The sequence below is a fragment of the Mustela lutreola genome, chromosome 2 (genome assembly GCF_030435805.1).
Source record: "Mustela lutreola isolate mMusLut2 chromosome 2, mMusLut2.pri, whole genome shotgun sequence".
Classification (NCBI taxonomy): domain Eukaryota; kingdom Metazoa; phylum Chordata; class Mammalia; order Carnivora; family Mustelidae; genus Mustela; species Mustela lutreola.
Window position 1 is genome coordinate 6,075,832 of NC_081291.1, and position 13,232 is coordinate 6,089,063.

General features: G+C 50.1%; 1 protein-coding gene across 4 annotated transcripts in view; it reads left to right on the plus strand.

The window, feature by feature from the left end:
- The window catches only part of INSR (insulin receptor), a 127,771-nt gene that overhangs the window by 90,849 nt on the left and 23,690 nt on the right, over positions 1 to 13,232 (plus strand). For 2 of the 4 annotated variants that reach the window (XM_059159853.1, XM_059159852.1), the window contains exons 9-13: positions 801 to 968; positions 4,654 to 4,855; positions 6,563 to 6,598; positions 11,625 to 11,896; positions 12,318 to 12,457. In XM_059159853.1, the coding sequence (XP_059015836.1) occupies positions 801 to 968; positions 4,654 to 4,855; positions 6,563 to 6,598; positions 11,625 to 11,896; positions 12,318 to 12,457 (818 nt within the window). The remainder of the gene's footprint in view (positions 1 to 800; positions 969 to 4,653; positions 4,856 to 6,562; positions 6,599 to 11,624; positions 11,897 to 12,317; positions 12,458 to 13,232) is intronic. The other 2 variants (XM_059159855.1, XM_059159854.1) reach the window with 1 other exon arrangement.

Consider the following 13,232-nt stretch of genomic DNA (forward strand, 5'->3'; position numbering starts at 1 on the left):
TTTTGGTTGTCGTGATGTGGTTGTGGGGTTACCAGCGTTGGATGCTGCTTGGCACCCTGCCGTGCACAGGGCAGATCCCACCACAAGGAATCACCTGGCCCCAGATGTCCTTGGTACTGAGGGAGAAACCCTGTCCCATGGGATACAGTCCAGGTATTATGAGTCAGCCCCAGCTTTTTTAGGGGGTGCGCCCCCCCTTTCTTGTATCCTCCAGCAATACCAAAGGACTCCACAGTTTCTGGAAGCTTCTGACTTCCGGATCTTTGAACCCACAGTGCTCTCTGCCTTGAGAGCCTCACCTGCACCCTCGGACACCTGCGTTCTCAAGGGCTGGGTTTTGTGGAGCCTGAAAGGTGGTGCATTCTGGGGGGTGTTAGGTGAGGTACCGTCTCAGCAATAGGGGTATCCCAGTGCTGAAAGTTGCCCCACGACTGGATTCCATTTGGGGCAGATGTTACCTGGAGAATGTGAGTGTGTTTCTCTCTTCCCACTACCCTCCCTTTCCCCAACGTCTTTCCAGTACCTGGAACAGAGACAGCTTGGCACGCACTTGGAGCCTTCCTAGATGCGTGTCGCATCAGTGAATAAGTGAAGGGATCTGTAGTCTGCGGCATGAATGGACTGTCATCTGGTACCCTGTGCACTTGCCCCGTGAGCTTTCCATGTGTCTCCAGTGTTCTCTGCTGTTAAATAACACCGCAGCGAACATCCCCATGATTTCTCTGACCTTTCTTACGCCCGCCCGACAGCCAGTCACCCTCCTGCTCAATGGTGCACCTGTTTTCCCTTTCTCCTTGCAGACCCTTCCGTCCCCCTGGATCCAATCTCCGTTTCTAATTCCTCGTCCCAGATTATCCTGAAGTGGAAACCTCCCTCGGACCCCAACGGCAATATCACACACTACCTGGTTTTCTGGGAGAGGCAGGCGGAAGACAGTGAGCTGTACGAGCTGGATTATTGCCTCAAAGGTAAGTGCCGGGGGTGGGGGCGGAGTTTGTGGGAGCAGAAGATCTGCTTCGTCCTTCTGGGCAAGCATCCCCGTCCCCGGCCAGGCCCATGGAGGCTTCCCAGTCTAAGTTTGGGGGCATGGACTCACACACGCCATTGCTTCCTCTACGAAAACATGCAGACACATTTCTAAACATCACCCCTCTAAACATCATCCCACTTTGACTTGTGTCAAAACCAGATAGTTCCCATGTCTTGGTGCCATCTCCTTCTGAAATTTTCTTCCCCTCCCCCTTTCCCGCTGTGGGGATGCAGCTCTGTCGACCCCCTGGATTTGGGGGGGTCGTGCCCTGAGGTGGGAGCCAGAGAGTGTAACAGGAGTGAGGAAGTGTGTGTGACCTGATCAGAAAGCCCTTTCCTCTCCAGAATTTATGAAAGTGCCTGGATTTGGGGGCTAAGCTCGGAGTCGAGGGGTTAATGACAAAAGTCAGGGAAGAGTTTTAGGCCCCGCATTTAGACCCTTAATGTGTTAAGGATTAGGTAGCAAGGACTGGTCATGTGTTCCCTTCTGTGCTTTCCGTGAAAAATTTATACCAGTGATGACCTCCCCGCCCCCCCCCCCCCCCACATGAGGGCTTCATAGGCTTCATCCATTTGCAGGAAAATAGAAAATTTTCTGAGCCTCAGACTAGTTTGTATAAATTAGTTTAAAATTTTAAAGCTGGATTAAAAAAAATCAAACAAACCATCAAACCAAAGAAACAGATGTCATTTTTTTTTTTTCTTTAGGTTTTAGTTTTTGGGTGTGTGTGGATATGTGTGTGTGTTATGTTTGTCTGTATTTATTTTTCTTTAGATTGTTTTGAGTTCGTGATTTCCTCAGCCCTTGACCTTGGAGGCAAGGGCTCGGGGAGGGCTGGCGAGCGGCGGCAGAGGCCTTGAGCCTGCAGGCCACGCTTGGCGAGACCTCTGACCCGATGTAGGGCTTTGGGCGAGTCACCGAGCCGGTCGCTGGCCACCTCCTTTTTGGGAGACGGGGCGGGAGGCCAGATCTCTGGGAGCTGTCCCAGCTCTAAGATCATGTGCTATATGTATGCCTGTGACCTCATTCCCCCCCCACCGCTCCCGCCCCTGAGCTGAGGCTTGCAAACGTGATTTATCTCCTCAGACGCTTTATATAACTCAGGAGCAAACACAGGCCTCAGCTGAGCTGTGAGCTTTTGGCCCCGCATTCGAGTAACCGAAACTACCAGCTTGAACCACCACCAGCAGAGGCCCTCGGTGCTTTCCTTTTTTTTTTTTTTAAAAGAGTAACAACTTTAATTCTGTCATTACAATGTGGCTGTTTAAACATGGCTTAATTTGTAATGATCAGGGAGTTTATGGAATTAAAAAATAAACTGAGGACCGATATGGTACTATTCCACCCGTAGGAGGTCCTCAGAAGAGTCGCGTTCACAGAGGCAGCAGGAAGATGGTGGCAGCCAGGACTCGGGGAAGGGGAGGGGAGTCCGTACTTCATGGAAGTACTTTCCAGATGGAAAGTTCTGGAGACAGAGGGTGGGGATGACGGCAGGATGGTGTGAATGTGCTTCGTGCCGCTGAGCTATGCACTTAGAAAGGATGAAGACGTTAAATTTTGTGTTATGTGTATTTTACCACAATTTGAAAAAAATACGTAAAATAAATAAGCTTACTAATTATGACTAATAGTGGTTTCCCATTAATATCACCAGGGGCGTCCCTCCCTCTGCTCTTGGCTTTATTAAAATATGGTTGAATTATAGGATATTGAAAGGTAAAACTGTAAGATATTGAAAGTGCCTGTCGGGATGATTTTGATACACCTGTATGCCCTAAAGGGATTTCTCCCAGGTAGGGAGTTAGCTCATACATCCATCACTCGGTTTTTTCTCTTGTGTGTGTGTGTGTGTGTGTGAACATTGAAGTTCGACTCCCTTATGTATTTCAGTCCTAGAATCCAGCTGCATTTTTAAAATTACCAGCTGCATTTTAAAAAATTGTGGTGAAATATATAACATAAAATTGATCCTCTTAACCGTTCTTAAGTGCACGGCTCAGTGACAGTAAGCACATGTATTACTGTCCCCGCCATCCTTCTCCAGAACTTTCCATCTCCCCAAATGGAGACTCTGTCCCCGTGAAGCACAGACTCCCCAGCCCCTGCCCCAGCCCCTGCCCCAGCCCCGGCTCCCACTGTCTCCTCCCTGTCTCTCTGGACGGGACTGTCCGAGGTGCCCCATTTCCTATACTTTTACTGTATAGTCACAGAAGAACCATGGGCCACTACGTGCCCTGAGGTGGGAGCCAGAGAGTGTAACAGGAGTGAGGAAGTGTGTCTGACCTGATCAGAAAGCCCTTTCCTCTCCAGAAAATTCTCAGGATCCTCCCTCACAAAGGACGCCCGAACTTTTCCTTCCGCCCATAATGCCATGACCAGTCCCTGTAATGGTTACCCCAGCCAGGTTAGTCTCTGTCCGTTCATCAGTGTTGCAAGCATCTTTGAGAGCCCCTTGCGGCCGTTCACGGCTGTATAAATACTGGGGCTTCCGAGTGGATACTCCCTGTTCACGGGAAAGGACTTCGGGCCTGTTGTCTCCAGGACCCATTCAAGGGGAGAGGAAAAAAGTGCTCAGTCGCCCCTAGGAGGCTCCGGGTGCCAGGGCTGGTGGCGGGGAAGGTGAATCCCAGGGCCCTTCGTGGATTTTGCCCAAAGAGCGTAACTTTCACGCTTCCCAGTCGCACCCAAAGCGCCTCTGTGGCTCACACGGCGGCTGGCAGGTGTCCCTGGGATAGGACTCAGGGTGAGACACGGCCAGTCCGTGGTACTTGAAAAACAACTTTGTGTTTTTGAGAAATAGGCCCCCCCCCCAACCTCCCCTCATGTCGTTAGACCAGAGTGTCTCTCCTTCAGCACTGTTGACATTTGGGGCCAGATCATTCTGTGGGGCGGGGCTGTCCCGAGCCTCGTGGGATGGTCAGCAGCAGCCCCCACCGCCTCGCCCGGCCTCACTGGCACCGACCCAACCCCCCCCCCCGGGGGGGCCGGAGTCTCCTTCACCCCTCAGTATTCCTCACAGCCGGGACATCTCTAGACCTTGCCCCGTGTCCTGGGGGTGCAGGACGGGGCAGAATCTCCTCCTCCACCCCCGACCCTGTGGAAGGACCACAGCTCTACTGATTGCTGGATTCCTGCAGAAACTTTGGATTCTTTGATTTGGCCACCATTGGGTCTGTGGTTCGGACCCTTTATATGGCCTCCTGTCACTTTATATGGTTGACTGCCTGAGTCATTCATTCATGCAACTGTCACTTGGCCCCGCCCCCAGCCTTTTTCTAGTCCCGCCTCCCACCATCCTGTCCCTCATCCTGTCCTTCTAGCTCCTTGGGGTTCTTGGTGTCTGTCAGCATGCCAGGGAAATCCCTACCCCAGGGACTTTGCACTTGCTTTTTGCTCAGTCCAAACTGCTTTACACCAAGATGTGTGCGTAGCTCATTCCTTAATTTGGGACTGCGCAGTGGTCACTTCCTCCAGCCCGATGGGGTGACCTTGCAGTTTCTGGAACACCCTGACACGCACAGATGTCCCGTGCACCCAGCCCCTCTGAGAAGGACCCCACTGGGGGCGTGTGTGTTGCGGGGTGAGGAGAAGGATCCCAGGCCACCTGCTCTGCCTGTCTCTAGGGTTGAAGCTGCCGTCCCGGACCTGGTCTCCGCCGTTCGAGGCTGAGGGCTCCCCGAAGCACAACCAGAGTGAACACGAGGAGTCCGCCGGCGAGTGCTGCTCCTGCCCCAAGACAGACTCCCAGATCCTCAAGGAGCTGGAGGAGTCCTCTTTTAGGAAGACCTTTGAGGATTACCTGCACAATGTGGTGTTCGTCCCCAGGTCAGGACTCTTCCTTGGCTCCATGTGGGGGGTGGTCATGACCTGGGGAACAAGGTGAAGGAGAGACCCAGCGGGGGGGCCAGTAACGGAAGAGATTCAGTAAGAAATAGAGCAAGTAAGCACTCCGGATGGGGGAAAATTAAAAAAAAAAAAACCCAAAAACCCGAAAAACCCTCAACATTTGCTTCCCCATGTGGCCCAAACCCTAGCCCAGCCTTGGGTCTCCATCTGCGTTCTTAAATCTCAGTTAGGTTTTGTGGCAGAAGGAACGCTCCCCTGGCCCCGTGCTTGAATTATCTAGAAGTCTCAAGCTCCGAGCATTTTCTTTGTTCATCTCTCCACCCTTCTGGTCCTTCTGGAAATTTCTGCGGCACCTTCAAAACCCAGAGGCTTCTCCTAGTTAAGCCTGTTGAGTTTCCTTTAGCGAGTGAAAGGCTCTGCCCATGTCTATGGGGGGGAGGGTTGGCAGTGACAACGACCCCAGGCTACTCATCCTGGTCCATGCCTTTCCCAGAGGCAGAGATGCTTAGGTAAATGGCTCGTCCTGCCTCAGTTTACTTATCTGCCATGGGCTGATCATAGTAGCCCCTACTTCTTAGGACCTTGAGAGTGCATGAGTCCCCCAGGCTTCACAGCCTTGACCCTGGGGACGTTTGGAGATAGCTAGCTGGTCCTCTGCTGGGGGGACCTGCCTGATGTCAGCAGCTGCGTGCACCCCTTTAGTTTCCGAGTCTTTAGGGTAACGCACTGATGCAGCTGTCACCTCCCTTCCACGGGTCCAGAGCCAGTGTTTCTGAGCTGGTGAGGGACCCGACCCTGGTTCTGGCAACTGTGAGGGGTGTAGGCTGTGAGCCGCCCCCTGTCCTGCTTCCCTCACCGCCCTCAGTGAACGGGGTCCCCGGCAATGTCTTGAGGCAACGGGCTGTTTCCAGAGGTGGATTGAAACCCCAAAAGGGTGACATTGGGATTAAATAAGATTCTAAAATGGGTCCATTTGAGTGCCTGCCATCGCTTCTCACATGAATAGGTGTTTTCCCAGAACCGCTGTTGTGTGACATTTAAAAAACAAATGTCTTTCTTGGATTTTTTTTTTAAATTTTATTTATTTGACAGAAATCACAAGTAGGCAGAGAGGCAGGCAGAGAGAGAGAGAGGGGGCAGGAAACGGGCTCCCTGGGGAGCAGAGAGCCCAATGTGGGGCTCGATCCCAGGACCCTGGGATCATGACCTGAGCTGAAGGCAGAGGCTTTAACCCACTAAGCCACCCAGGCACCCCTCTTTCTTGGATTTTTTTTTTCCCTCCATGACCCTGAGTCCAAAGAGCACTAAATGTCATAGCCCAGACATGGGGGGCAGTTACCGTCTTACCAGTTAAAAACAAAACACTACTGGACTTAAGGGAATGGCTGAGTCAGTTGTGATGTTTAAATGTAGTCAAGTTTGGCACGTGAAGGGGGATCCCAGCTGGCCAGGTCTCGGGCCGGGGTCGGGTCGGGTATTTTCTCTGATTCTTTCCTCCCCCTCCTGCTGTGTTCTCTGCATCTGATGGGGAGACACTGTGATTTGGAAGGTGGGAGACGTGGTCCACAGTCAAGGGCAGGACACCCTGGGCTGCTCAGAGGGAACGTGGCTTCCATCGGTCAGAAGCCAGAGGTCTGTCTGAACGAGTTTTGTCTGTCCTCAAAGTCGTTGGTTTTGTTTTCACAGAAAATCCTCGTCAAGCCCTGGTGCTGAGGACACTAGGTACGACTCCCCTGCAGGAGGTCGGCGTGGCCGCTGGGGGCCAGGCAGGGCAGGAAGCATGCCATGTGCCTTTGAGACGCCAGAGGCTTCCGTGGCTTTAATGCATGTGATGGGCTGCCGTGCCGATCTGGGAGGCTTCGCGAATTCATACGGGAACTGCCTTCACCCTCAGATGGGGTCTGGGCGTGAATGCCGGAACGAGTCTGCACTAACACACCCTTAACTAAATCGTAGACTCAAGGGGCGCCTGGCTGGCTCCGTCTGTGGAGCAGGTGACTCTTGATCTCTGGGTCATGAGTTCAAGCCTCCCTCCCCCCAAAAAAAGAGATAGGGGGCGGGTATACTTTCTGAGCACCTCGTAGATGCCACACGTTGCCCTCCGTGCAGTCACTCGCTAAGCTCTTACTTACCAGCACCGACGGTGCGGGCTGGTCTGTGCTTGGAACGCAGAGTCTCTGCCACGTGCAGCAAGTAGTGGAGGAGCAGAATGTTTTTATTTGGGGTGACAAGTGCAGGGCTGCAGGCGTGCTGTATCACTGAACTCCCCTGTGGACGGGACGGCTTCCCTGCGACTGGTGTCTTGAAGCACCAAGGGGGGTTGCCCTGGAAGAGAGGACAGGCAGAGAAGCTGCGGAAAGGAAGGCCTTGGGATGAATCACGGGCCCCTGGAAGGAGCTAGCGGTGGGGGGGGGGGGGGGACGGGGGGGGGGGAGACTGGAAAGGCAAGTCAGGGTCCTGTGGAGGGATGATACTCTCTCAGCTGTATTTTTTCAGGCTTATTTAACTGTATTTTTTCAGGCTGATCTGACCCCTAGTGGCCATTTGGAATATAACCTGCAGAAAAGAAAAGCCTGGACCTTTGAGGCATGGGGGTCCGCATCTGGGGTTTCTCCAATCTGACGCGTACTGACCTTTAGGACCAGATCATTTTTTCTTGGGGGGCCCACCCTGCGTGTGGTAGGATTTTGGGGGCATCCCGGGTCTCTGGACTCACAATGCTAGTAGCTCACGTGTCCCCCAAGTAGTGACAACCAAAGATGTCCCCAGACAGACATGGCAAATGTTCCTGTGTGGCGAGGCGAGGGGCAGACCCACCCCTGGTTGAGGGCCACTGGTTTTCTAGGAGATTGTGGGGTGTGAAGGTTACGGGGACTTTGAGAACCCCAAACCACAGATAGCGGTGGGGCGGGTTGGGGGGGGGTGATTGCATATACATCCGGCTTGTTTGATGAGACCTTTTCATGTTTCCAGTTGTGCAGACACCCATTTCCTGATAGCTTTTCCTTGAGCCACCAGTGTTGTGGTCATTTGGGAAAAGGCCCACTTGTGCCTGGATGGAAGTGTTCTGAATCTTACAACATGGGTGTATCTTTGGTTTCCGTCCAAGAACGTCACTGATCTTTGCATACGAAGAGACCACACAAAAAATCTTAGTGCATATTCCCCCTCCCACCCCACCTTCCGCCCCAAAAGTGTTTGTCTTCTGACTACAGTGCAGTAGAAACTAAAAATTGGCTTCAAACATTTGCGCAGAAAAGTCCTCCCTGGTGATGTCAAGTCGAGCACTTCACTACCTTTTAGAAGAAGCAGACCTAGAAACCTTCATTAAAGTCCATTTGGAAAATAGTGGGAATGCGAATATGACGTATCTTAAATTTGTAGAGTATCACCAAAGCTTGGGCTTTGATGCGAATTAGTCGCCTTAAATGATCTTGTAAGTTAAGGAAAAAAAAACCTAAAAGGTAAAACAATAGCAATGTATTGTGAGAGAGGGAAATCCAGATGGCAGATGTAAGAATGGGAACCACACGTAACTAGAAATAAAGCAGGTGAATTGAAACTAGGACCAAAGGAAGATTTTAATGTTGAATTCCTTGGACAGTCTTGTGTTATTCAAGTTGAAGCTTTTGGTGAGGAGGGAAGTTTTAATTTGATCAGATTCAAGACGAAGCAGAAAAAATGAAATAGTCTACTGACTTTGGTAAATGGATAAAAATTATGTCTCAGAGAGGCCCTGGGCCCAGAGAATTTTACCGGTGAGTTATTTGAAACTCTGTGATACAGAAACGTTTCTGAGCATAGAGATTGATGGAAGTCTTTCCAGGTCATTTTATGAATCCAACGTAATATCACTTTAGCTGAACCTGATGTAGCTGTGATGTTGGCAGGAACCCCAGGACTAGTCAATGTGACACTTGAGATCCATACGTCCTAAATGAAACAGCGTGCTGACATTATCGCTTCACTCAGAAGTACAAGGGTGGTTTACAATCAGCGGAGAGGATAATACATCTAGGGACCCAGTAAAGGAAAATCATAGGATAATCTCATGAGACAGCATTCATTTGACAGCATCAAAACTCCTAATTTAGGGAAATGAGTGAAAAGTGGGAGTAGAATACTTCTGCTACAAGGTAAATAAATATTACCTAGATGAAACCAACAGCCAAGCTAACATTATACTTAGACTGTCCCTGTTCCATTTAGGAGGAAGCCCAGTGTCGTCATTACTAATTAACGTCTTCCTGTGTAGCCAGCCAATGCAATAAGACAAGAATCGCAAAGAGCGGATTGTGGAAAGTAACGTCATTATGTTAACAGGCCAGTACAAGGATAGACTCACTGTGATGTCACAGACTGGCTGCCTGTCTTTTTGTCTTTGAAGCTTCATCGGAAAGCAGCCACACCCATTTGTTTATACTTTGTGTACTCCCATTTTCAAGCTCTAATAGCTGGAAAGCTGTTGAAAGTTGTGTAGAGAGAAAAAGTGCTTGGGGACACAGGTCCTGCAAAATCCAAAATCTAATTTCCTACCATCGACAGGAAAAGGGTGCCAACTTTTTCTAGTATGCTCCTTGGAAACCCAAGGATAGCAACTATGAAAATCTTGGAGGAGAGTTTGGGAGAGCAGGTACAATGTAAATTAAAAAGCCTGGTGATACACTAGCAACAGAATAGAAAACAGAGGAGACAATCCCTTGGTCCCTGTCATAATTGACAGACCACTTGGGTAACCCCACGGAGAATTAACTGTACAGGAAAAAAGGTAAACGTCTGTGGAGCTCTCAGATTTTCCGGATACACGTGAAAGACTGTTTTGAATCATTGACAGAAATCTCACCGGCTGTGTTAATATCCTTAGTGAATAAACAGGGTAACAGTAGGAACAGTGAGGAAAGTGCTAGAACATCATAGAAGAAGATGGACGAGTTCCTTAGAGAAACACAAAAGACGGAGGAAGGAAAGACAGGTTCACCTGGAGTGGTGTTAGGAGTTAACAAACAGAGCAGAAGGGCCTTGTTTTTCAGACAGTCTCTTGGGTTGGAAATCTGCAAACCAACAAACAGACAAAACCCAAAGAACCCTTTAACCCTGAGTACTGATGAGGTTATCCCGAGGTGCTTTTGAGGGGCTGCTGGGGAGACCCCCGATCAGTTGAAATGTCTCGGAGAGTAGTTTCGCCATGTGGATGAACAGGCACAGCCTAGCGATTTCCCTTCTAAGAGTCTAGTTTTAGGATCTGATAAGACAGTCTGACAGTGACCAAAGCGGTGTTGATAAGAGCAGAAGACCCTGAGATCCTCCTAATACAGACATCCTCTGAGGTCCTGTGGGCTCGGTTCCAGACCCACCCTCGTTAAGATGGGTATCACAGTAAGCTGGTCTCCTGAATTTTTTGGTTTTCCCAGTGCCTGTAAGTTTTCTGTTGATACCAGACTGTAGTCTGTTAGGAGTGCCTTAGCATCACGTCTAACAAAACAGTACATACACCTTAATTTAAAAATATTGGTACAAAATGCAGACCATCCTTGGGGCTTCCAGTGAGTCGTACTCACTGATCACAGATCGCCGTGACAAATAGGATGATAATGAGAAAGTTCAAAACAGTGTGAGAGTCCCCAGAAGGTGACTCGGAGACACACAGGAAATGTTGCTGGAGAATGGTGCTGGTAGACTTGGCCTGTGCTGGGTGCCACACACCTTCAGTTTGTAAAAATGCAGGATTTGCAAAGCACCGTAGTGCCAAGGGCAATAAAACGGGGGCATGTCTGTATTAAATAAAATAGGAGGATGGTTAGTAATTTATGGCTCGTGCATTAAATTGAGCATTTTCCAATTTTCTGCATTGAGCATGTGCTCCTTTCCTAACGGGGAGGGAAAACCTTCACACTGAAAAAGACAAAACGTAAATTCTGTACTAAGTACTTAAGGCGTTATGTTTGAAGGAAGCTCTCTGATGCATGTTTGCAGCAGAACAAGCGAACAAAGGTTTACAAAACTCGCTTGGTCCTCATTATAACCTACACATAACATTTCTAGGAAAAAAATTACCCCCAGGAAACAGAGGGCAGCGGAACGATGAGTTGTTTAAATTTTCTCTGTGCTTTTTGTGTATGTGTGTTTATAAATTTTGAGGGTTTTGCATTTATGTCTTAATTTCTTAATTGGGGGGGGATGTGTATTGACTGCATGGTTTTATCTTTTCTTTTCTTTTTTTTTTTTGAGTACCCTTACCAACCTGAGTGGTAAGACTTTTTTTTTTTTTTTAACCTAAGAATTAAAATGTAGTCACTTCTATGAGGTAGATGCCCTCTAGGGTCATAAGAATTAGAAGATGGTGTCTTTCCTGTTTAGATAGGTGATGCTGGCCAGTAGTTTGGGCTGCTGGGCTCATGCCGTTTGATAAGGTTCCTGAAAAGTTAAGACTCTGACATGCTCTGGGCATCTGGTCTTTAACACTTGACCCGGGGTGGCCAGTTAATCTGCAACGTGACAACCTAAAATCAAGCATGTTGAGGGGAATATCCGTGTGTGTCCCCCACTGATGGTCCTGGAGCCCCCTCCCCTTGCGGGTGTCCTGGAAAGCTGCTCTGAGTTAAATTCTGGGCAACCTGCATTTCATTGCATCGCCACCCGCCCGTCCTTGGTTTTGAGACTTTTATCCCCCAGCGTCATTTTTTTTTATCCTCAAGACGGCGATCGCATGACCGTGTGTGTATATGTGTGTGTCCTGCTGTCATGACAGGCCGTCGCGGAAACGCAGGGCCCTCAGGGACGTGGCCAACGTGACAGCGGCCGTGCCCACAGCTGCCGGTTTCCCCAACACCTCGACTAGCACGCCCACGAGCCCGGAGGAGCACAAACCTTTTGAGAAGGTGGTAAACAAGGAGTCCCTGGTCATCTCTGGGCTGCGTCATTTCACCGGCTACCGTATCGAGCTGCAGGCTTGCAACCAGGACGCCCCCGAGGAGAGGTGCAGCGTGGCGGCCTACGTCAGCGCCAGGACCATGCCCGAAGGTGGGTGGGCTCATGGCCAGCGCCAGGAGACCTGGGCTCGCCACGGGGCAGCCCTCCGCCCGGTAGGCAGCGTAGATGGGTATCTAATCTGCCTTTATCGTTGCTTATTTTTGTGGGCGCCCAGCTTCCCCTAGCCAATGTATAACTTCAGCAGATACACAGACACAGATAGACACATACGAAATATAAAGTCAAATTAAGAAATACGTATTATGCATGGTATTAATCAGGGTTCTGCAGAGAAACGGAACCAGTGGGATATGAGCGAGATGGACAGACGGATAGATAGGTACGCAGACAGTCCCGTGAAGACGTTGAGTTTTACGTGTCCACTTCCCTCATGGGAAAGTTTCGCAAGCAGCTGGAGGTGGGATTTGATCCCGGGGGTCAGGAGCCTGCCTCTAAGCACTGCTCCTTACAGCCAAGGCAGACGACATCGTCGGCCCCGTGACCCACGAAATCTTCGAGAACAATGTCGTTCACTTGATGTGGCAGGAGCCGAAGGAACCCAACGGTCTGATTGTGCTGTATGAAGTCAGTTACCGACGCTATGGAGATGAGGTAAGACCTCTGGATGCTCGGGCGCGTCCCTCAGAGCTGTTGCCGGCTCCGCCCCCCCCCCCCCCCCCGACCCCCTTCTCTTCTTAAATTCTGGCCCAAACACTTCTCCTGTTGAATGCATTGTCATTGGGACTCCACGCCTTGATTTAGAACTTTCCAGGGAGGTGGGTGAGAAATGCCGTTCTCCAGACTGACTTCCTCAGTTTCTCACATTTCAGCGCTGTCCTACAGGGTGAACAATGGCTGTCTGCATTTGTGTCCCTCCTGACATCACAGGAGACCCACTTCACTTCAGTCAGAGTTCTCTAGGGGCAGGGGGAGAGGGAGAAGCAAACTTCCCACTGAGCAGGGAGCCCAACGCAGGGCTCGATCCTAGGACCCTGCATCATGACCTGAGCCGAAGGCAGACACACCTAACCGACTGAGCCACTCAGGTTCTTATTAAGGAACTTTCCATTTCCCGGCAGACGCTGTGCGGGGTGGTGGGAGAACGCAGAGATGCCCGAGGTAATGGCATCTAAGAAGGACAGAAAAGGAGCCACACTGTCCTGAGGGGTCACTGTGTGTCTCGCACATATGAAGCTGTGTACATGAGGTTTTATGTCCTTTATCATTTTTTATCACGCCTAAGGCATGATGAGCAGCCACTGCTAGAAAAAAAAACAAAAACAAAAACTGCCAATTCTAATTCTAAGTTGGTGTTGCTTCTAAAGCTGCCTTGCAATTTCAGAAATGCCAAAATGTGAAAATAATACGCCTTTCAGGACTGATGAAA